This window comes from Hippocampus comes, unplaced genomic scaffold, assembly GCF_001891065.2.
Source record: "Hippocampus comes isolate QL1 unplaced genomic scaffold, H_comes_QL1_v1.1 scaffold330, whole genome shotgun sequence".
Taxonomy (NCBI): Eukaryota; Metazoa; Chordata; class Actinopteri; order Syngnathiformes; family Syngnathidae; genus Hippocampus; species Hippocampus comes.
Genome location: NW_017804754.1, coordinates 44,540 through 66,965, shown reverse-complemented (window position 1 = coordinate 66,965; position 22,426 = coordinate 44,540). Strand labels below are relative to the sequence as shown.

Here is a 22,426-nt window from a genome sequence, read left to right as displayed (position 1 = left end):
AAACACGATTCCACAACAAGAGTTGTGTACCATTAATTGCACGCGCGCTCCAACCGATCACTTGTACAGATCAAAATATCATTTGTCACTACAGTTGTCTGCCAGTCTATTGAGATTTTTTTTTTTCCTCAAGCAATGAAGTCTTTTTTTTTTCACTCCACATTAGCTTCTTATTTGTTTCATTAGCATTACCTGATGTCTGCTTTTGATTTCAACTCTTGCCATGTTTCCTTCTACTCATCTTTCCATCCCCACCGCAGTGCTTCGTCCCTATTGTCCCCCCCTCCCCGTCTGTCTCCTTCGTCCATTCATGGCGTGTGCGCTCCAGGAATAGCGCGATGCTTCATGGCCCGGGGGGGGGGGGGTGCTCACTCGACGCGTCCCACTCACTCGGGGAGATTAGGCTGCGGTAATCTGGATTCAGGAGAAAGAGAGAGACCGACATCAGCCATGACTCCCGTCCAAAGTTGCCTCCCGTGGGCGTCCCGCGACTCCCAACAACCTCAAATCATTTCTTGATATTTTCTTACCTTGGCGACCTGGAGGACACCCAACGACGAAACTTGGACAATGTTTTGGAAGTCACTTTTACTGCAAGGCAGCTAGAGGTGGGTGGGTGCTTCATCTGGAATTCAATCGTATCTTATTTTTTTTCTTTCTTCTAAAAGAAATGTGTTTTTTTTTCTCCTTTAATCTGAAGTTTAAATGTGTTAGTGGGAGCCGGCAGGCGCGCGCACCAGCACAGGACTAAGCTGTCGGCAGCGCGCACGGGCTGGACTCGTGAGGATGGAGATCCGGCCGGACAGGTTCAAGGCCGTGGCTGCCAAAACTCTGGGCAAAATATACGGGTATGTACATGAAATGATCTTTTTTTTTTTAGCAAGTCTTTCTCACTCACACACCGTACATCACCAGCAGACAATGTACGGTGAATACTTATCGTGCTAAGCAGAAAATCTTTTCAGTTTCAAAATATGTACGGGAAAAGTGAGATCATGCCCCCCCCCTCTTCATTTTCTTCACTCCCACTCAATGTAAAGTATCGCAAACGCGAAACTGGCATCAATAATTGATTAGTTTGCAGTCATGCAATAGCTCGAATGAAGGGGAAGAATAAAATAGGGGAAATTACACGCAACAACATGAAAGCATATTCATAAAAAAAAATGTCAACAAAAGTCACCGTTTTTGCTCTCAATGTGAGACAATATTGTTATGCACTAATGCAATATCCCAAATTTTGAGCATTTCTGAGTTATGTATATACAGACTTATTTTGGGGGGGGAGGGTCATCGTATTTTCATGAAATAGAGGTCAGCTGGGAAAGGCGCAGGTGTATCTCCTAAAGTACTCTGGTGTTCATTCGAGTATCCAGCAGGGGTGGGGCCCCAGGACCATCCATCGATTACATTCATTTGTTCATGTGTTCATCTTCAATTCAGTTACTTCATTAAATGAGCAAATGTCTCATAAAAAAAAAAAACGATCAATGGCGTCTTGCTTGATTTCAAGCAATTCTTATTTCAATCTTTGATTCACACATTTCAAATGATTCCCACCCATTTCATCTTCTGACTGCTTGTGTGCAGATTTGACTTAAGAGGCGATAGCATGACAAACAATTGTCGCAGCGCTTCTTGGGAAAGTGACGTGCCACGGCGGAGCTCTCGATGCGCTTCAATGCGTAACGTTTACAAAGCATTAAAAAAAAACAACGAACTAAAAGCCATTCAAAACAGTACAGACGTTCAAGAACAAAGGGTCTTCTAAGCACAGTGTGACGAAACAGATGACGAAACAGGGCAGTTGTCTTCGGAAATGATCTCTGACGCGGCGCGGGCGGGTACGAGTGTGACCTGACCCGTCACTTGCGGATGGACTTCCTTTCCTTTCCTTTCCTTTCCTTTCCTTTCCTTTCTGTGCGGGATTTGATCTAGTGTCTAAACACTTAAATCCTGTCCAGAAATAGCCTCCCTCTCCTCCAAGCTGTCGAGCCACGTAAATCCTCCCGGGGCCCGTACACCTTGCCCCACCCTCCCCGACCCAGTATAGTTCGTCATGGTGTACACTAAACCCCCACCAGGCCCAGGATTAGACGAGCGGACACTTGATGTCCACGTGCCCCTCTCGCTTTCGTGCGTAACGCGCTCCCAGATGCACGCCACACCCGGATGAAGGGAGCGGGCCTGGATTACGACAGGGGGGGGCGAAAAAAAAAGGACATTGGAGAGCCAAATAATTATTGCGAATCATAAGTAAGGGAATGAAGTATTTGTAGTCGGTGACTTGTCACCACCGATAGCGTTCGAAGTGACGCGATGTTGCGTTCAAGATGCGTGCGCTCGAATAGGACACAATTGATTACAGGAAGAAAAAAGTGTCGCACGTATGCGAATGATCTCACTATTTGCTAATGTTTTAGTTCTTATTGGATTAAAAAAATCTATACAATTTCACTCAGGCGTTTCTTTTCGACGCACCGAGAGATGGAAGTCGGTGTCAAAACAAGTGGACGCGTGTTGAGCGTCCAAAATATGCATGCCCTAGTCGGGGGAAGCTCGGGTAAAGTAACCTGCAAGGATTACAGCGGATTGTCTTTAAATCATGCTCAAGGCATGACGAGTCAAACCAAAGAGAGCATGCAGCATCGCGCGTCACAGTACAGGAGAGTTGGCAAATGAACGGCAGGAGCCGCCTTGCTTTCAAGATGGAAGAGAGGGGAAACAAGTGGACGCGTGTTGAGCGTCCAAAATATGCATGCCCTAGTCGGGGGAAGCTCGGGTAAAGTAACCTGCAAGGATTACAGCGGATTGTCTTTAATTCATGCTCAAGGCATGACGAGTCAAACCAAAGAGAGCATGCAGCATCGCGCGTCACAGTACAGGAGAGTTGGCAAATGAACGGCAGGGGCCGCCTTGCTTTCAAGATGGAAGAGAGGGGAAAAAAAGTGTGGCGAGAAAGACAAAAATAGTTCAAGGCATCCAGTGCTATTAATAATTCATACTTGAGAAAATCTATTCATACTTGATCAGCATCAGTGTGGACTCAAGTCAAAGAGCTCACGCTGGAACCTCTTGGCTTTGCTTTTCACCGATCGACACCGGTTCGGTTGGCCGATCGACCAACCGAACAACAAACTTTATTTGAAGTGCAAGTAGTTCCGCAGTGGATATCAAAAGTCGACATTAGAAGTCACAATAATGGTGAAAAAACTTTTGAAATGATCGTCATTATTATTCTTTCTTTAAAAAAAAAAAATAAAGTCCCAAAACTAGGCATTTGAAAAGGCGTGTGTAGAATTTTTATATCCACTGTCGATACATAAAGTACACAGTCACAATATTTGACATCGTAATTTACTAAATCTTACCCAAACTTGTTAAAACTCTTTTAAAAAAATATTCCCTAGGGCCTGTTCTCACTCTCCTGCTGTTAAGAAACGGGGATCATATAACATCACTTTGCCCGACGGCAAGGAAGACTCACTCGCACGGTTCTCCAAATAACAGGCGAAGCGTGTTTGAATCAAGCTGTTTGTTTCCTGTAAAATGACACAGAGAAGAGAATTAACCAGAATAACATTCAGCCATCTTAACGGAAGTCTGGTGGCTTCATGCTAACTACGATGCAAAACGTAATAGACGTAAATGACTCCGTTCAACTTGTTCCCAGAGCTCTGGAGAAGAAGCAGGAGAATGGCGAGACCATCGAGCTGTCAGCCGAGGGTCGGCCGGAGCTGGTGGAGGAGAAGGAGATGCCGGTGGTGGATTGCACGTGCTTCGGCCTGCCCCGCCGCTACATTATCGCCATCCTCTCCGGCATCGGCTTCTGCATCTCCTTCGGCATCCGCTGCAACCTGGGCGTGGCCATCGTCAGCATGGTCAACAGCCACACCGTCTACAGGGACAACAAGGAGGTCATAGTGGTGAGTAGGGGACAGAGATGCCATCTTAAAAGTCAACACGCAATGCAAAACGCCATAGGTGGGCGAAGGAATAGCATCGCCGTGGCGGCGGCGCAACCCTTTCGGCGATGGATATTTGAACACAAACGGTGCCGTAACTCGTAGACGGAAAATATAACAATACTCACAGGCACGCATTCTTTATCCTCTGTGAAGAATGACTTATTTCGGTGTCTACCCACCCCCGCCCCCGTGTCGCTGCAGAAAGCTCAGTTCGACTGGGATCCGGAGACGGTGGGAATGATCCACGGCTCGTTCTTCTGGGGTTACATCGTGACGCAAATTCCAGGAGGGTTCATCTGTCAAAAGTTTGCTGCAAACAGGTTGGCCCCTGACGCCGCTTCTTTGAATGTCTTCGTCTCGCGGTCTTTCCTTCTTCCTCCCTCTCTTCCTTCCAGGGTGTTTGGCTTTGCCATCGTGGCCACTTCTTTCCTCAACATGCTCATCCCAGCGGCAGCTCGCATGCACTTTGGCTGTGTCATCATTGTCAGGGTGTTTCAAGGCCTTGTGGAGGTGACGCGCTCCGATCCCGCAATCTGTGACAATTTGAGATTCATATACAATGTTGCAATTCAATCTCTACTCTGCATTCGTTTGAAAAGATTCTCGTTGTTGCTAGGCAGAATTTGGATGATTGCACCCCAAAGCGCAATAAAAATGATCACATGCTAACCACATTGATCATCCTGTTTCCTTGGCAACGGAAGACAGAGAGCTCACTGCCCCACAAAGCAAAGAAAGGACAGAAAGACGGCTTGGGGGGGAGACTCACTCAGACATATTTTTCAATCCATACGCAAGATGTTCACACTTGAATCATTGCTCAGCATAAAATAGAAGAGACAATTCCTGTATGTGTTCATCTGTGTCGCTCATCATTAACGTCCTACAGGGAGTGTCATACCCGGCGTGTCACGGCATTTGGGCCAAATGGGCGCCCCCTCTCGAAAGAAGTCGCCTGGCTACGACGGCCTTTTGCGGTACAGTACGCCTCATTCAATTGTTGTCGTTTGTTTTCAGATATGACGCCACCAGATGGCGCCAGTAGTTCCGCCAATAGAAAAATAGTGATTGATTTCAAGGAAGTATTGCTTAAGTGGTACATCTCGACCAAGAGACTAACGGTACTGTTTATCAATTGTACAGATTAACCAGTCAATGACCTTATTTATTTTATATGCAAGGTTCTTACGCGGGTGCCGTGATCGCCATGCCATTGGCTGGAATCCTCGTCCAGTACTCAGGATGGTCCTCAGTCTTCTATGTCTACGGTAAGCCACTCTGTTCACATGAGTCTTTGTGGCATGAAGCTCGCCAGCGCATTTCAGATATCACAATTTAAGGCGGCGGGCAGCAAAAGGAATGATGATTCCTTTGGGTCTTTTTGACCTCCTTCCACCCGCCAGGAAGTTTTGGCATCATGTGGTACTGCTTCTGGATCATGGTGTCTTACGAAAGTCCCGCTGCCCATCCCACCATCACGGAGGAGGAGAGGAAATACATCGAAGAGAGCATCGGCGAGTCAGCTCAACATTCGGTGTCGGTGAGTTTTCTGTCATCTCCTCGTTGCTGTTCAGCCGCCGGATGTCAATAACTGCCCAGTTGTCCTGCGCTCCAGAAATTTAACACACCATGGCGGGCCTTCTTCACATCCATGCCGGTGTACGCCATCATCGTGGCAAACTTCTGCAGGAGCTGGACCTTCTACTTGCTCCTCATCAGTCAGCCCGCCTACTTTGAGGAGGTGTTTGGCTTCGAGATTAGCAAGGTGACCGTTTGAATTTCCAATGAGCGAATTGCGCGCTTATTGTTCGTCAGGTCAGAACATTAGAAAAGCCATTGGAGCATGTTCCCATGAACCTTGTTCTGGTAGGATGAATGGCTGGTCAATGCTAGCTACCTCTTCATGTTCTCGGATAAAACAATGACTTGTCGCGAATGCGGCCTAAAAAAAAATACCAATAGATAATTTAGTCAGTGCTGATTTCTCTCTCTATTTGTGGTTGATGCAGGTGGGAATAGTGTCAGCTCTCCCCCACCTCGTCATGACCATTATTGTGCCAATCGGAGGCCAGCTTGCCGACTACCTGCGCTCCAACCACATCATGACCACCACCAATGTCAGGAAACTCATGAACTGTGGCGGTAAGGAAAGCAAAGCAAGCAAGTTACGGCTAGCTTGGCTTGCAACTTAAATTCGTTGCCTCACCAATTTCCTCACTCACTTGACTCGGATATTAAATCAATTTTACCCATTGAAATGACTTGATATGCCTCGAGTGCATAAAATACACATTTTGACATTTTTCATCTCAGACTTTGTGGTTGGGTTTTTTTCAATGTTGGGTTTATTTTGGGCTAACGTCAATATTATTTTCAATTCATTTTGCATTTTCTGTTTAATATTCACAGTTCGGTATTTTTGGGCTGTCTTAAAAAATACATTTTTTGATACTTGTAAACGTCTTGGCATTTTGTTGGGCTAATGTTTTGCTGTAAGTCTACATTACGCAATAAAATTGAGTTTATTTAGCTGTGTGGAGGGCACTGTGACTCGGTGCGTGTTATTTTTTGCACAGCAGATGCAATCAATAATGCGGTGAAATGGAGAGCATTGGCAGTTCAGTGTGCAGGAAGCTTGAGGTCATTGCCAACAGTGATATCGACTCTTCTTCTTTCTTTTTCTCTTCTTCTTTCTTCTTTTTCCAGGCTTTGGCATGGAGGCCACGCTTCTGCTGGTGGTGGGCTTCTCGCACACAAAGGGCGTGGCCATCTCCTTCTTGGTTCTGGCTGTTGGATTTTCGGGCTTTGCAATCTCAGGTGAAGTCACCCGTTTCATCCACTAAGACAAATGTGGCAAGCATAATCACACTCTGTACCCAAGTAAAGGTGCAGCTATTTAAAAAAAAAAAAAAAAAAAAAAAAGACGTGAAATAAAAGTACCGGTACTAATTAAATTGTTTTTTCTTTCTTCAGGTTTTAATGTCAACCACTTGGACATTGCACCACGCTACGCCAGTATCCTCATGGGCATCTCCAACGGGGTGGGCACACTGTCTGGTATGGTTTGCCCACTTATAGTTGGTGCGATGACAAAACATAAGGTAAGCAACCATTGCCGCGTATTTGTTCCTACTTTGCACACCCCTGAGCAAACGCTTCTTCTGAAGCTCTTTTCCTTTTTCCTTGTAGACCCGTGAAGAGTGGCAAGGTGTGTTTCTCATTGCCTCTCTTGTTCATTATGGAGGCGTCATATTTTACGGTATGTAGATATAATGTTGCCACACTCTGTACTTGGGTTAAAAGCACAGATACTTAGGTTAAAAAAAAAATTTGATTCAACTAAGTAAGTATATTTCATTTCATAAAATGCTTCACAAAGCTCTAGAGTACACTGCCCTACGGTGTTCTACAGGGTTCCCTTTTGGGGCCCCAGCTCTTCACTTTATTGTTGTCGCCTCTACGCATTGTTTTCCTTTCACTGTTAAGCTAATGAGTCAGAGTCTTGTCCGATGAAAAAAAAATAAGAGTGCTTTCTCAGCCAAACTGCTTTCATTGTGTCTCAAAGGCCTCTTTGCATCCGGCGAGAAGCAAGCCTGGGCCGAGCCGGAGCAGCTGAGCGATGAGAAGTGCGGCATCCTGGACGAGGACGAGCTGGCCAACGAGACAGAGGAGCTGTACCATACGAGCGGCAGCGCCGGCTACGGGGCCACCACCCAGGGGGCCGACCCCAACGGGGGCGCGGGAGGTGGCTGGGTGTCGGACTGGGACAAAACGGAGGAGTACGTGCAGCCGGCCGGACGCAACAATTACTTTTACGATGGAGAGGCGGAGCTGACATAAAAAAACAAAAAAAAACAAATCAAGCTGGGAATGTTTACAGCAACTAGAGCAGCTTCACTCGGTGGCGGGTGGAACTTTCAAATGGTTTCCATTCCACGTGGATCAGTTTTCTATACAAGTCTGCCCGCAAATATAACTGCCTGGTGGAGGGAGACTGCACAATGGACATTAGTCAATGTACGATGTGTGTTTGTGTGTGGTTGCATCGTGTCTTAGGCCTTAGAAGGCCTGTGTTTCTTTAACTATCGTAGACATTTCTAATTGAACAAACAGGATGGAAATCTCATCTGTATGCCTCAAGCAATATAAAACCACTCGGTTATTTTGATGAGAGGCTTTGGGGGGAATAATGGTTTTCGTTTTTGCCTCCTCGTGCACAATTTCAAGACATCTTGTGCCAATTATAGCCATGTGGTTTGCACGGTACTTTGAAGTTTACGATTCGGACACCAGCAAATGGTAGTCGCGCGTCTTTGTGAGGTTTAAGTCGAGGATTCTCAAACTGTTTTGAACCCCCCCCCCAAACCCAAGTTTGGGAACCTCTTGTTGAACTGACTCTTTTGAGGTGCAGGTTTTTAATCTCGACGATGGAAAATCACGCTGATAAAACAGACCAGAAAATAGTTTGCCACTTTCAAGGAACCTGAACACGGCATTTGAGTTTGTCCTTGTCCAAGCTGCATTAATAATGCATGCTTTTCGTATATTCGAACACATTTCAAATAGCCAACACATGCAGCGTTACTTTGTGTCACATCCCCTACTCAAATGAAGTTGTACACAGGCAAGAAATGAATAGACAACAAATCTGATTGTATGAGAAATGCTCTTTTAATAGCTGTAAAATGTATCGTCGCCCCAAACTAAGGTTTTGAAATCAAATCTATTCTGTTTGACATTTGGGAATTGTATCTCTGTTTAACACTGACTGGATTATTAACTGTTAAATGTTATTTTTACCATTTTAGTGTTCATTTCTTTTCCTTTATCATTTTTATATATATTTATATACTACAGTGTTCATTTCAATATCTAAAGCTAACCATTCGAAGTGATCAGTACTGCGCCGTCGTGCACTGCAAAGGCACCATCCCCTCATTTCTCATCTTTCCGCTTCTTTTCTGTGGTGGTCTTGGTTTTCGCTTTCCCATAACGTCGCCCATAACGTTCCCTAGACAGCAAATTGATCGGCAAGCTGAAGCATAAGTGTGTGGCTATGCGAGAAAGGGAAAAATAGATTATGATGGCACTTAGGCTGCGGCTCAATGGCTCACCTTACGGTCCTGCTCTGAGCACGGAAATCAATGGGATTATCCTGCGCATTCATCTGGCAAACTGACAGGGTTGAACCTGCCATGCGCAGTTGAACCTTGGCGCGCCATTGACGAGGATGATAGTCAAGTACAGATATGTAAGGAAACTCAAAAACAGAGACTTGACATCTTTAAAAGCCCACTTCCATTCTGTCTGTCATGGTTTCCATTCCTCATATTTCCTGCTTTATGGAGTAATCAACTTTATGGCCAACAGAGGCCAGCATTGCGCAACTGTTCATTGACAAAGCAACATTTCAATACTAGGAGACTGACTACATGGTAAGTAATGTAGCCTGACACAAAGCAAACAAGTAAATTGGTATTTTTATTTGTTTGTTTGTTTGTTTGTTTGTTTTTTTAAAACAAAAGTCCAAACAGGCTGACTCTTGTGTTAAAGAGCCCCTATAATGCATTCTGACTCATCGCTCACATCTTGTGATCTATTCCAAAGATGCCTTCCAAACAAACACAATCCCATTTGCTGCAAGCTCACTCATCTGTGCAGTCGCTGTCTTCTCCGATTCAAAAGGACAAAAAAGGTGTTTACAAGGCAGGAGGAAGTCAGTTAATTTCTGTGATGAGAAAACAAATAACACTTATTCAAGATGAACACCCTCATGACGGATTGCTCAGTGAGTTAAAAAAGAACAATGCAGTGAGGGTAACAAATGACTGCCTGATGTGGTGGTGTTTAATGAGCGCATGCAGGGAGAGACGGCAAACAGCAAGAATCCTCGCAGGCCATGAATCATTCCTTCTCTGTTCTTTGGCTGAAATTGCTGATCATGATGGAGCACATGAGCTTTGTGACATGAATGCGAAAGTCCCCTGCTTGGAAGTGGTCTGTACATACTTAATAAATACCCAACAAGTCGCACACATTTATAAAGCAAAATATTTCAGATCGATTTCAACAGGTCAATTTATCACCCGAAGTCCTCAAAAAACACATTATGTTCTACGATTTTAAACAGTGCATACCTACACGTAGTGACTGCTCTGGCAAGATTCTGCACAAATTGAAGATTAATGCTATACTGTGTTTCAATAATAGGAAAATAAAAAAAGTTTATATATCACTGTACCAGTATGCGGAGTTTGAACATTTATTTCATTCAGGTAGCACTAGAGGGAGTCTGTGTACCAGTAATATTATTATTTAAGCAACGAGACTAATACGAATGACGTTATGAAATAGTCATTTTAAAAACTTTCTTCAGTTTTTAGGAATGTCTTTTTTTCTAAAAAAAAAAAAATAATAAATTCAAGGATACAGCAAACAAAATTATTCCAAAAAAGAGAGACAAAAAAGATTTTATAAAACAAGTAAATAAAACAAACAAACAAAAAATACAAACGGAAAATTAATCATTTTAATACAATGTGCTTCCCTAAATATATAACTTTTTTCGTGGGGGGGTTGGTTTCAAGATAGGGGGGATTAATTTCAGGATTATTCGCATCGGTATGATTAGTATAAAGTTCTTTGGTGAAAATTGCTCTCTGTCAGAGCTCTTTTCACACAAAAATTTTAACCGATGTTCTCAAAGTGATCATGTATTTCCAGGGGGAAAAAAAAAACTCCCCTCCATCCCAACAGTAACTTGGTACGTTCCAGATTCCCACGTGCTCTCTGCTAAGTGGCGTTCTGGTGAGTTCACAGGTGTGTGATGCTAAGATGTTCCAGGTAAGTCAAATATTTGAAATAAAACACAACAAAACAAAGTAAACAAACAGAAAAGACAAGATAACTGCTTGTATAAACGTATTGTTATGGGTTTTAACAACATTGCTGGTAACAGAATAGGTTTATGCTAAAATGCCTAATGCTACTTTACCTTCCGGATAACAGTAGGTTTTAGCCTAGCATAGCCTAGCCTAGCTGAGCGCAAGTGCTTCCGCCAGCCATTTTTAAATCAACCACTTCATAAAAATGTTGTGTTACTCTTCCTCAAAACTACGGACCCACATTCATTGTCCTTATTTTGCCTTTTTTTTTCTTATAACAGGAGAGGGATCGGCACATGAAGGAAACCAAGGCAGTAGAAGGTGAGAACAAAATGTGTGTGTAATAGACCCACAGAATAAGTAGACCCATTAAAAGAGAAAAGCCACTCATGCTCTTCTGGAGGGTCACTACGTAGACATTCTGCTGCCCTTTAGAGGTTGCATATTGCAGGTTTCATGCACGCACAAGTGTACTTTGGGGCCAGTTAATGTATTTTCTGCAGTGTCCCCTTCCCTCTCTCCTCGTCCTTCTCACTTTGAGAAGCTCTAAAAGCAAGCGTTAAGTAATTATGAGGGTGGCTTTCATACCGGCTTCTGAAAACTACAGCTGGCTGATAATGGCCTTGAAACAAAATCAGGACCCCCCCCCCCCACACACACACAATGATTTTAATCTGTTTTTCCACTTCACAGAGGGAAAAAAAGCAAATGATAGCAACATTTTTCAAAACAGGTTTACTCATTTTCCCCTCTATATGAAAATACGCTGACTTAATGCTCTAACCTTTTTTTTTAATTATTATATGACCAAGCAAGTGGTTCTCAAACATTTTACCACCACCGTGACTAAAATTAAAATACAGCAGCGCAGTAAGCCTAAGTGTTGACGAAAAACAAGACTTACTGTAGGTTTTATTTTGAAGAAAAACAAACTCAATATTGCACGCTGCTATAACATAATGCAGTTTGAATATTAACACTGCATATACAGTAAATGTGTGAACCTTGCCTGTGATTTTTCACATACAACTGCCATTGATTTTTTTAGGCCCAGATGAAGTTTGCTGGCTTATTTGAAGAGCAACATCACATCCGCTAACTGTAATTAGAATAAGCTCCTCGAAAAAAAAACAAACAAACAAAACAAAATGGCATGCAGTTTTCTATATCTATGTGTTGATGGTACCATAATAAAAAATAAATAAATCATAGGAAATCACACCGTATGATGGTGTGTGTGTGTGTGTGTGTGTGTGTGTGTGTGTGTGTGTGTGTGTGTGTGTGAGACGAAGATAATGAGCACAACAATGGAAGTTAGATGGTGGTGCATCAGTACAGAGAGAAAGAGAACGCCAGCCAGCACTATACTGGGCCACTGAAGAGGTGAAAGTGTGTGTGTGTGTGTGTGTGTGTGTGTGTGTGCGTGCGCGTGTGTGCGCGCGCGTGAATGTGAGAGTGCGTGTGTGAGAGAGAGTGAAAGCGAGACAGACCGCACACTACAGTAGCTCAGGCTGCTTCACGTCGATGCACATTTACGAACCGGAAGGCTTGGAATGGGGGGGGAATGGTGTCAAAAATGAGCATGCTTTCCCTAAACTAATCAAGTGGATATTTGATTTTTTTAAACAAAATGATTAATTAATCCATTTTTTGCTGTCTTTGTGGTTTGCAAGGCAATGTTTGCGGATGCGACCTGAACTACAACACAGGCAAAGTAAAAGGTATTTATTTTCTTCTCACTTATGTTCTAAAGTGATTTGAAATGTGTTGAATTGTGACTTTCCGTTTTTTTGCGTGAAATGATGTCTCCTTGTGTGTTTAAACCGCGAATAGAAAAATAAAAAATAGCAGAAGCACTTTTTTTTTTTTTTTTTTGGGTGCGGGGCTGCAAGGTGTTCTGAGAGTATAACTCTACTCTCAGAATATGTGACTGAGCAGGAGGGAGAATGAGTCCTCTGGGGGCTGATTCACATGTTTTATGTAGGTGGGCACCGGGAGTAAAGTGGGACAGAGACTTTAAATTTCCACAAAGAAAAGTCGTTATTTGCACGCTGCTCGCACCAAGACAGATGAATGCAATCTTCGTTGCTTGTTGTTTTTCATTCACAGTATTCCCTGACCTGCAGTTGAGGGAAGTTGTAGTGAACAGGTTCATCCATCTAAATGACATTCAGTTTTTTTGGGCCGTAATTATACCCTGTGGGACTAATTTACATGTAACCTATCACTCTTTTTTTTTAATGAATTACAATTGCATACATTAGATTGTGCAACACAAGCAGGTTAAACAATGATTATCATACGTCGCGTATTATGTTTATTTGGACATTTGAATCAATCTTTGTTCCGCAACAAAGATTGACTCAAACGACATAAGATTTTTCTCGTGGTCGACTACAATCGATGACATCGTTGACACGACAGCGGTTCCCAACATTTTTGGCACCGCCATATAGGGCCTAAAAAAATGACATTTTAAATACGGACAAAATCAATGACAACTTTGTCCACATATCTCAACTTTTTTTTTTCCTGAAAACTCAACATAAAGTGGAACTTGGGAAGTCCCTCAACAGTCATCGCAACGCAGGTACTCGTGTTGCTTCTGTAAAACCACCAGGTTTTTCTCGGAGGATTCTGACTTTGCGTTTGGTAGCAGTTGCTCGGCTCAATGAACAGGTGAGACCCTTTCCTGACGTGTACGTCGTTTTATGTGCTCCGCGACATCATCAGATGCCATGAAAGCGAAGTCCAAATGTTTCAAGATCATGGCAGCATAGAGTAAGAAGTGCGCTAATCTGAGATTCAAGACCACACTCGGTCATATGATGTCAACCTTTCTACGACGTGCCTGCTAGTTACCGTTGCGATTGGACAACTTTATACTTTGGTTTTCCCAGCGTGGGCCTACTCCTGAACATATAGAAAAATACATGCACACATAGGCAGAAAAGTGCGTAACATCTTTGCATTGTGCAACTAATTGACTTTGCAAAGCCTCCTAAGACCACACGCTGTAATGCACAGCAAGCAAAATTGGCTTCAAAAGCTTTCCTTTTTTTCTTTTTGCAGAAGCGCTTCTCTGGGGATTTATTTGGAGAGAAAAGAAAAATAAACAAACGGGGGAATTTAGTGTGCAGTGTGCCCACCAAGATTAATGGCCTCTTCAAACGCACACAACAATTGACCAAAATAGAAGAAAGGGGACTACTTTATCAATGGCTGAGAAAGGAAGCAGAGTGATTATGTGCAACATTTGTGTCTAACGACAAAAGACAATGAGATTGGCACACAATTGTGTGAAGGTTAAAAAGGTGGAGTTAAAAAAAAAAAAAAAAAAAAAAGATGCAGAAGAGGGATGTCTTACTGAGCACCTTGGAGCATTTATTCACTATCCTCGATAGCCAACTGGATGTTCATGTACTAGTACAGTAAAGCGTTTTTTGAAAACCATTTCAACGCTCCAGTTTGACAGTTTCCGGTTTGGTTCGAATGCATTCGCATCTCCTGTTTTTCCTCATTTTACTAATGTGGCGCATCTGTGGACAGTCGCTTTAATGCTAGCCAAGATGGCGGCGTGCATGTCTGTGACCCTCTTCGGTTGTTGGTGGAAAAAAAAAACGTGTCGGTAAATGCTTAAATCGCTTTTCAAACGGAGAATATTGGGAAAAAACACACGTTCAAGCGTCTGTCCATCAGCCGGGGTCAATAAAGTGTTCTGACAGCGCAGCATATGTGGAATGTCGATGGTGCGGATGGACACGGCCAGAAAATATTTCCAGTGACAGCTAACTGCCGTGGAAGAGTCCAACTCTGCTCTTATTAGCAGCAACCTGCAGCCCTGTCAAGCAGAAATGCAAAAAAAAAAAAAATCACGCCAAGATGCTCCCACACTCGCTCGCTCTCACGGGGGGATTAAAGTGGGCTTCAGCTACTAAGCAGCGCGATCAAAGCAAAACACCCATTCATGCACTTTGTGACTAGGTTCACAATTTAAGGCAAGGATTATCCTCCAATATGATTTTTAATGAACTTATTGAGCGCCTCGTTGTTGCGCTCATTACCGTAAGACCAAAGGAGACGCTTGCTGTTTCCGCCTCCTCCTTCACATACGGGTTGAGTCCCCCTGGGGAGAGCTGTCAGCCATTTGAAAACGGCAAACTGCACATCCACCATTAAATTGAGGCAAACAAGCTTCAGCTTTAGTTTTTACTGACACTATTTGGACTGTAAAAAAAAAAAAAAAAAAAAAAAGCCTGCTAGTACATTTCTCAAGGGGTTCTTGTTTCAGGTGCAAACACCAGAAAAAGAAAAATCAATTTTCCCTATTAAAATGAATTAAAATGCCATTATGCCAAGAACAGAGACACTATACGCTTTACGTTGCAAGTAGCATTAAAGCTTTTCAATAGATTTGGTGAAACGATAATACATTCAAACTCTATGGTAGCATGATTTTGATGAATGTGAGTGTACTGAACAAGCTGTCCACATAACAGTCCGCTATCTGCCTTGCTTTCATGTTAGCTTCACCCTGTGTTACCATGGCGACGTGCCTCCACAACATGTAGAGGAGCTGTAAGTCGTAGCATAGCGACCGTGTTGTTTATTCACACTCCCTCCCACCCCACCCTTCTCTTGATTCACTTTAACAGAAACTTTGAGGTGTGGAAAATGTTTGTTTGCCGAATGCTGCTGTGTATATAACACCACGCGGTCAATGCTTTGCGCCCGTGCGTTTCATGACATCACATGACACGGCAGATGTGCAATCCGTAATGGAGCCCGACAGCCACCGCGGCGCCGTCTTCGGTCTGGCGGCCGTGTCTAACAGCTTTTATGAGCATCGTGCTGACTCTTGTCACTTGTTGTTACCGTTTTGTGAGTGGGCATGCCAGGTAAGTGAATCTGTCACTGTGCAACACTTTATATGTGGCCATTTAGAAAGACTGCTCCCATGTATCTTATCAGCTTGTCTGTGACCGCTATTAAGGCTTTAAGTGATATTCATGGCTCCGGGTCAGTGTTAAGCGTCTTTGTGGTTTGTTGTTGGTGGAACCCATCCTCTTTTAAGTTTTGTGCTCAGACCAAAGCCTGGTCTAATATCACAATATTGCTTTGGCGCCATCTTGTGGCATCATGGTGTGGTGGGCAGTCGCTCTCCACGTTCAAATTTGGATGACACACACAAAAAAGAGAAATCAAGCGGTGGAAAATTGGCAGTAGTTAGGAAGTAAAGCGTAAACAGGGTAGTGCGATAACCCTCCATTGTGTTCTATATTGAGGTCTCTCCAGCCCTTTCAGCCAAGTTTAGCCCAAACGAGGCCCTCGGCGCCCCATCCAACTGACCCAATTATATCCAGTCTGAAGGGAAAGATAGCCCACTTTTATCAACACGAGACGTCCACCCAAGCTCGGGCTGACTGTCCTGCCGTAGGGCTTCCATAATACCCCCACGACCCCCTTTTTTAAATTTTATTTTATATTTTTTTCCTGATAAAACAGATGTGATTGAGGTTCTGTCTCGTGTGTGTGTGTGTGTGGGGGGGCGGGGGCTAGCTGAGTATCACTTGGCAGGTGAGCCTTTTTCCTAAAAATAACCGTCCTTGGTGAGGTGAGGATGTGGAAGACTGACTGAGCCGGAAGTCAGCTCAGAGATCCAGCATGCTTATTTTGATCAGGACATCCAGGGGTAACAAATGCAATCATCCATGTAATTACTGAGAAGCAAGATTAGCGTGGTTTTGTTAGATATTAAATAGATAAAACACAAATATGTCTGTTGGTGCGGCGTATAAAGAGGCGCTGCCTTGCTGAGAGCTATTCCATCTTTGGGTGGAGAGAATTATAAACTGTCTTCTAGGATGCTAGTCGTCTTATGATTCCTTCTGATGTTTAAAGCTTTATTTTTTATTTATTTATTATTATTATTTTTTTAAATAACAATATTGTGTTACCTGGCTATAGCATGGGAAGCGATGCAGCATATTGCATATTTTTTACCCATCATGGCTGTTTATTTCCATTCCTAGTTGAAGTTCACTTGAAACCTAAACATAAAACACAGAATTGCGCATTATATTTTTGACCAAACACCACCTAACTTTGCTCCTATCTTAATGCTAACACACAATGCGGAACACCATAGCCGGGGTTAGATGCGTTATCACCCTTTAAGCAATGAACAATATTAATACTGTACTACTAATAGGCATATTCCTTATCCTCTGTGAAGATCAACTCATACTACTGGATCTTGACTGAGCAGGTGTGACCGTTTTTCTTTGCCTATAAAGGCATTATACTGCCCTCTACTGGCCAAGACGCATACTCCAGAAGGAGCCACACATTGACGGCATGAAAGTCTTTTTATTATATATGTCTCTCTTCACCTCCTAATTGTTTGACAAGCCCCCCCCACCCCCACCAACTCTTCAATCAGAAGTATAAAAAGAAGAATGACGAAGGGTCCGTTTACTCGCGGTGTCACCGGAAATCACTCGATCACCTGTGACATCACCGTCTGTAAAACAAACAACAGGCCCGCTCCCGGCACATGAGTGACTCACCGCGTCCGAGCGGTGATTGAGCCCGGCCGGAGTGCTCTTGATTGCTCCTTATCACTGACGGCGCGAGGGGAAGCTGAAGGCTAAGGAGCCCGAGAAAGAGAGCAATATAGAGGACACAACTTGGCCGCTCTACTTTTGCGGCACGGAGAAGTGGGACAATCTGTTCCTTGGTTGATCTCCAATTCTACTTTCCGGGGACTGACATACCGAAAATATATCTATACACTTGCGCTGGCCTACATAAGCAATAGAGAAAATTGACAAAACAAGGAAATATGAGCTGGATTCCCTATCGATTGATCCTTTTTGCGGCGTGTTGTGCCGGACTGAATATTCTCTTTAGAGCAGGTGCAGGAGCAGAAAACTCCCCACACATACTTCATTCTTGTCATGCCCTCGCACCTGTTGGTAGTAGCCATTGCATGATGTCATCGCTTCTGCTTCTAAACTTAAATCATCCCTCTCATCTTTTCTCTCTTTTAGAATGCGACAATCACAAGCTGGTTGAAATTTCAGAGATCGCTCATGCTCACGAGTGTCCCGTTGTTTCGATACATGGTGATCTCATCTGAAAGAGACCCAACGACCGAAAATATATCTATACACTTGCGCTGGCCTACATAAGCAATAGAGAAAATTGACAAAACAAGGAAATATGAGCTGGATTCCCTATCGATTGATCCTTTTTGCGGCGTGTTGTGCCGGACTGAATATTCTCTTTAGAGCAGGTGCAGGAGCAGAAAACTCCCCACACATACTTCATTCTTGTCATGCCCTCGCACCTGTTGGTAGTAGCCATTGCATGATGTCATCGCTTCTGCTTCTAAACTTAAATCATCCCTCTCATCTTTTCTCTCTTTTAGAATGCGACAATCACAAGCTGGTTGAAATTTCAGAGATCGCTCATGCTCACGAGTGTCCCGTTGTTTCGATACATGGTGATCTCATCTGAAAGAGACCCAACGTTGCCATCTGCTGCTGATTTAAAATAAAAAAAAAAAAAAAAATCGAAATCTTTTCCCAGTTTAAACCAGAATTGGCCAAGACGGGAGTTGATGTCAACGGCGTTCAAAGAGTTAAGAGCGCCATCAAATTTTTCAAAACGTGCAGTTTGATTTCATTTATTGTACTGAATTATTTTCACTCCATTTCCTACTTGTGTATAATAACTCCGAACCTAAATTGACTCCCAAACCTTACGAGCAAGTGCCTAATATTAAATCATAGAACTCTTTATACAATCTTAATGCAAATGCAGTATGTTTTTCTCTACTTTAAAATTAATTTTCCAGGCCCAATGCAACCCCTTAAGTGTGTCCAGTTCGGCCCACGACCCTTACGTTTGACACGCCTGAGCTATAGGCTGAAACCAAGAAAAAAAATGACGAATGATCAACAAAGTCCTTATGGCCTTTTTTGGGTGCGGGGGCAGGGGCATACTTGCAGAATTCATAAAGTGCATGGCAAAGATTGATTCGGAGGCCAAATGTCAGCGCACCTTCCCTGCACAGTTGTCACCCATCCATCCATCTTTGCTTGCAATGTTCTGAGCAAGCGCATCCGTCTCTGTCGTCGTTCTCGTGATGAATCACTTCCTGATCTCAATTTTCTTTTAACGCGGATCTCCTGGTTCTGTGGTCTCCACATCCAACACACGAATACGACAGTAGTGACTTCGTTCTTTGGCCAACGAAGGAGCCAAACAGAAAATGACAGCGGGATGGGGGGGACATCCTGGCAAAGCAAAGTCCTCCGTAGTGAGGTGTCTAAATCTTGTTTTTGCTTCTCATTCATCTTGCATCTCCGTTGTTCTCTCGCTTGTCTTTCTGTACCCAAATCGGATTAGTCAGCTTTCTGCAAATTACAGCTCTCCGTCTCTCCTTTCACTTTTACATGCCAATTTGTTCTCTCCTGCCTATTCTCTCAGCCCCCCCCTTTATATCTTGCCGAGTGCAAGTCTCCGTCCATGTAGCTCAATATTGGATGAGATTTTATTCATAAATCAAACCCCGCCGCACCCCCCCAACCCTGAGCGTGCTAACAAGCGTCTTAATGGCACCTTGTGATTAAAGAATCATTCAGCTTAAGATGAAATAGAGATTGAAAAATGAGCCAACACTTCAGATTTCATTTATTTGAAGCAAACACTTTGTTTGGGCCTCGTTTCTTCACACTTCCTTGACTGTTTTTGTCTTTGTTTACATGGTGATTACGTTTGATTTTTGCAAGTGTCCTGTTGTGGACACTTTTTTTTTATTTTTTATTTTTTTTTGCAGGGTGTCCCGAAAAGTCACTGCACTCTTTTTATTAAGGTATTAATTCAGACAGATGGGAGGGCCATTATTGTCTTAGGCATTCCAGTTTTGTAAGCACATCGTTCCATTGCCCACGGCTCACCAACTGACGTTAGAGCTGCATTGCAAAAAGAAGTTTTTCTGTCCCCGACTGCAGTTCAGCACCTGTTTGAGAAGCCTTCGGGTCGTCACACTGAGCATAGTACAATATACGCTGTCTGGTGAGTTTCTTAAAACGGGATCTGTGTTCTACAGTAGGATTGATTGCAAATTTGGCACAGCGGCTTTTCTTGGCATTGATGACATCACAACATGATTGTGGGCCTGTGCCCCATTTGGAGTTGTATCTCCCAAATCCCGTTGTGTCATGAGATATTTTATTGAGCTCCATCTGTCCTATGTCACACTCCTCACTCAGTCAATGAGTGTTGCCCTGCTCCGAATGGCCGCCTTCGAGCATCTGTTGGCTGCGATTGCAAAGCGCCTAAAGCCATGCGGGAAAACCCGCACGTGGCATATGGAGGAGGCGCTGTGAAATCCCTTCAAGGAAACACTTGCAAGGAGAAAGAAAAGGGCACGCAGAATTCTCTTCCCCCTGTTTAACTGACTGCACTATCGCACACTTTATATACCGCAAGCTTCTGATCTAAAGTCAGACGTTTGATCCACTGGGCCACTTCTTCAATAAACAAAGGTCATCAATGTAACCCGCTGGTTATTGTATGGAGCATGGGGTTAGAAGAACATTTCACGTTCCGGCGTACGTTCAGGCAGCCCCACTTATTTGAAAACAAGACCATTAAAAAGAGCGATGCAACCGGGGTGGCTATTTCCCTCATTACCATTTGAGCTGTTGGCACTGAGTGGTGCTTCAAACATGACTTGGCTTCATTATCTCCACCGACTCTGAAGAACTTGACCTCATGTGAAGCTACATTGCATATCAAATTACGTATCTAACTCATTCTCGCCTGCGAAAGATCATCCTGCGATGCCAGTTCACCGTTTATGTTTAGCGAGCCTGCCTTTCATCAGCCTGCCGTTTCGCAAGCTTCCCCACCGGCGAAATGGAATATGCGCACCACCAGCTCGGTGCTCATTGAGGGCGGCAGTTTGTTGTTGCGTTGCCTTGTTGATCTAACATGGTATGCGTTGTTAAGCTGCATTGTCAAATGAGTATCGGGGCCACACTGCAAAGAAGTCACGCTGTCATTTTACGCAATTATGTGGGGAATTTCTCTTCAGTGTGGGTCTGAATACTTGTTCGTTGTATTCCGGCGTTCCCCAACCTTTACTGAGCCGAGGCACGGACGCTAACATTTCCGAATGAACCCAAATAACCTTCGCAGATGACCCTAATTTGACATTCTCTAAATTGTTGGCAGACGTAAACGAACAAATGCCCATTACATCATTACTTAGTGATCCCTCAGATTGCATCCGCGTGCCGTGGCGCCGTGGTTGGGAATCGCTTCTGTTCCATACCGTTCGCTTTGCCGGGTTGACGTTATCATTAACCTGGCACGACTAAAATCTGACTCACTTCTTTGCCTTTCTCCCACAGCATGTTTCAAAGGAATGACCCCCGTCTCTCGGGATAGCCGTGTTTTATCTTCACGACAGCTATGTCACTCAGCCTTCTCCGCAGTGACCCCTGCGCCACCAACCATGCTGGGAAATAACGAGCGCTTTTATCCCGGTCAGGATGACAAAGACGGGGAGGATGAGGAGGAGGATGAGGAGCAGGGCAGAGAAACCCGCAAAAGGGAAAGTGGACGCCACATCGAGAACGGAGAGTTAGACGGTCCGGGTGAGAAGGAGATGACGGGAGGAAGACAATCCTGGGAAGGCAAAGTCGGCGACGTGGCCAAACCGGCAGCCATTGTTGTCGGTAGGCAGACAGCAGACCGGCCCGGCAGGTCAGGCAACCTGGGAAACCGGGGGATCACTTATACGTCCAATCAAGCCACCCTCCATCACCAAACAGCCAATAAGACGCAGCATCGCGGCACGGGGGCCAATCAGCATCGCGCAGGCTTGAATGCGGCTCACAAGAGAAGAGTTCTGATGGAGCGCAGCATGACCACCATGGCGCCGACGGAGGATACCTTCCTGACCATGATGGTGTTCCGCATCGGGATTCCGGACATCAAGCAAACAGTAGGTGCCGACTGTCGCCACCAACACAATGGCAGGCCATGACCGAAAGTTGTATGCTACAAACTACAGAGGTCAAAGAGCTCTGGCCGAATACAAGGACACCGTACTTTGGCACTAATTCTATGGTATACCACTAGAGGGAGACCACAATTTAGGAATCAAACTTGAGGCACGTGGGCCTGATCTAGTTCTGCGCATTAGTGTGTGGCTGACTTCTGAATGCTTGCCACCATTCACTGTTGAATGCATGTACAATGCGGCCCGTGATGAAAACAAGTTTCCTTGCTTTCGAGAATGTCGAGATGAAACGATAAGCGTCAAACAAAACGCAACTTCTTTCATGCATCACGGCCTTTCCGACTCAGAGCAAACATTCCCATCTTGAATCTGAGGCGCTTTTCCCGGGATGCGGGCCATTTTTCCACACTTTGTTTAAACCACATCTCGTTTGACAGTGTTGTCAGTCTGGCAAGTGATGACTCCCAGAAGCAAGTGAGAGAAAATAATGAGCTTGACTTCACCCGCCTGTGACGGCAGACATTCTAAGCATG

At 44.1% G+C, this 22,426-nt stretch overlaps 2 protein-coding genes across 5 annotated transcripts in view; both read left to right on the top strand.

The window, feature by feature from the left end:
• The first annotated feature begins 358 nt into the window (after positions 1–358).
• Positions 359–8,770, top strand: LOC109520645 (vesicular glutamate transporter 1-like). 3 transcript variants are annotated; one of them, XM_019878124.1, is made up of 14 exons: positions 359–608; positions 715–848; positions 3,674–3,926; positions 4,170–4,288; positions 4,364–4,478; positions 4,858–4,945; positions 5,150–5,236; positions 5,372–5,508; positions 5,584–5,733; positions 5,978–6,110; positions 6,675–6,785; positions 6,942–7,069; positions 7,158–7,230; positions 7,537–8,770. In XM_019878124.1, exons 2-14 carry the CDS (start codon positions 787–789, stop codon positions 7,806–7,808), a joined length of 1,728 nt encoding a protein of 575 aa, XP_019733683.1. In that variant the 5' UTR covers positions 359–608; positions 715–786; the 3' UTR covers positions 7,809–8,770. The 3 variants fall into 3 exon arrangements, with proteins under 3 accessions (XP_019733683.1, XP_019733605.1, XP_019733773.1); XM_019878046.1 differs by having other exon boundaries at positions 701–848; XM_019878214.1 differs by lacking the exons at positions 359–608; positions 715–848; positions 4,858–4,945 and adding an exon at positions 3,130–3,204.
• A 2,002-nt stretch (positions 8,771–10,772) lies between these two features.
• LOC109526829 (SH3 and multiple ankyrin repeat domains protein 3-like) overlaps positions 10,773–22,426 on the top strand; it is a 29,638-nt gene continuing 17,984 nt past the window's right edge. For both annotated transcript variants that reach the window (XM_019888491.1, XM_019888418.1), the window contains exons 1-4: positions 10,773–10,811; positions 11,134–11,173; positions 12,526–12,573; positions 21,280–21,875. In XM_019888491.1, the coding sequence (XP_019744050.1) occupies positions 10,803–10,811; positions 11,134–11,173; positions 12,526–12,573; positions 21,280–21,875 (693 nt within the window). In that variant the 5' untranslated portion in view covers positions 10,773–10,802. The remainder of the gene's footprint in view (positions 10,812–11,133; positions 11,174–12,525; positions 12,574–21,279; positions 21,876–22,426) is intronic.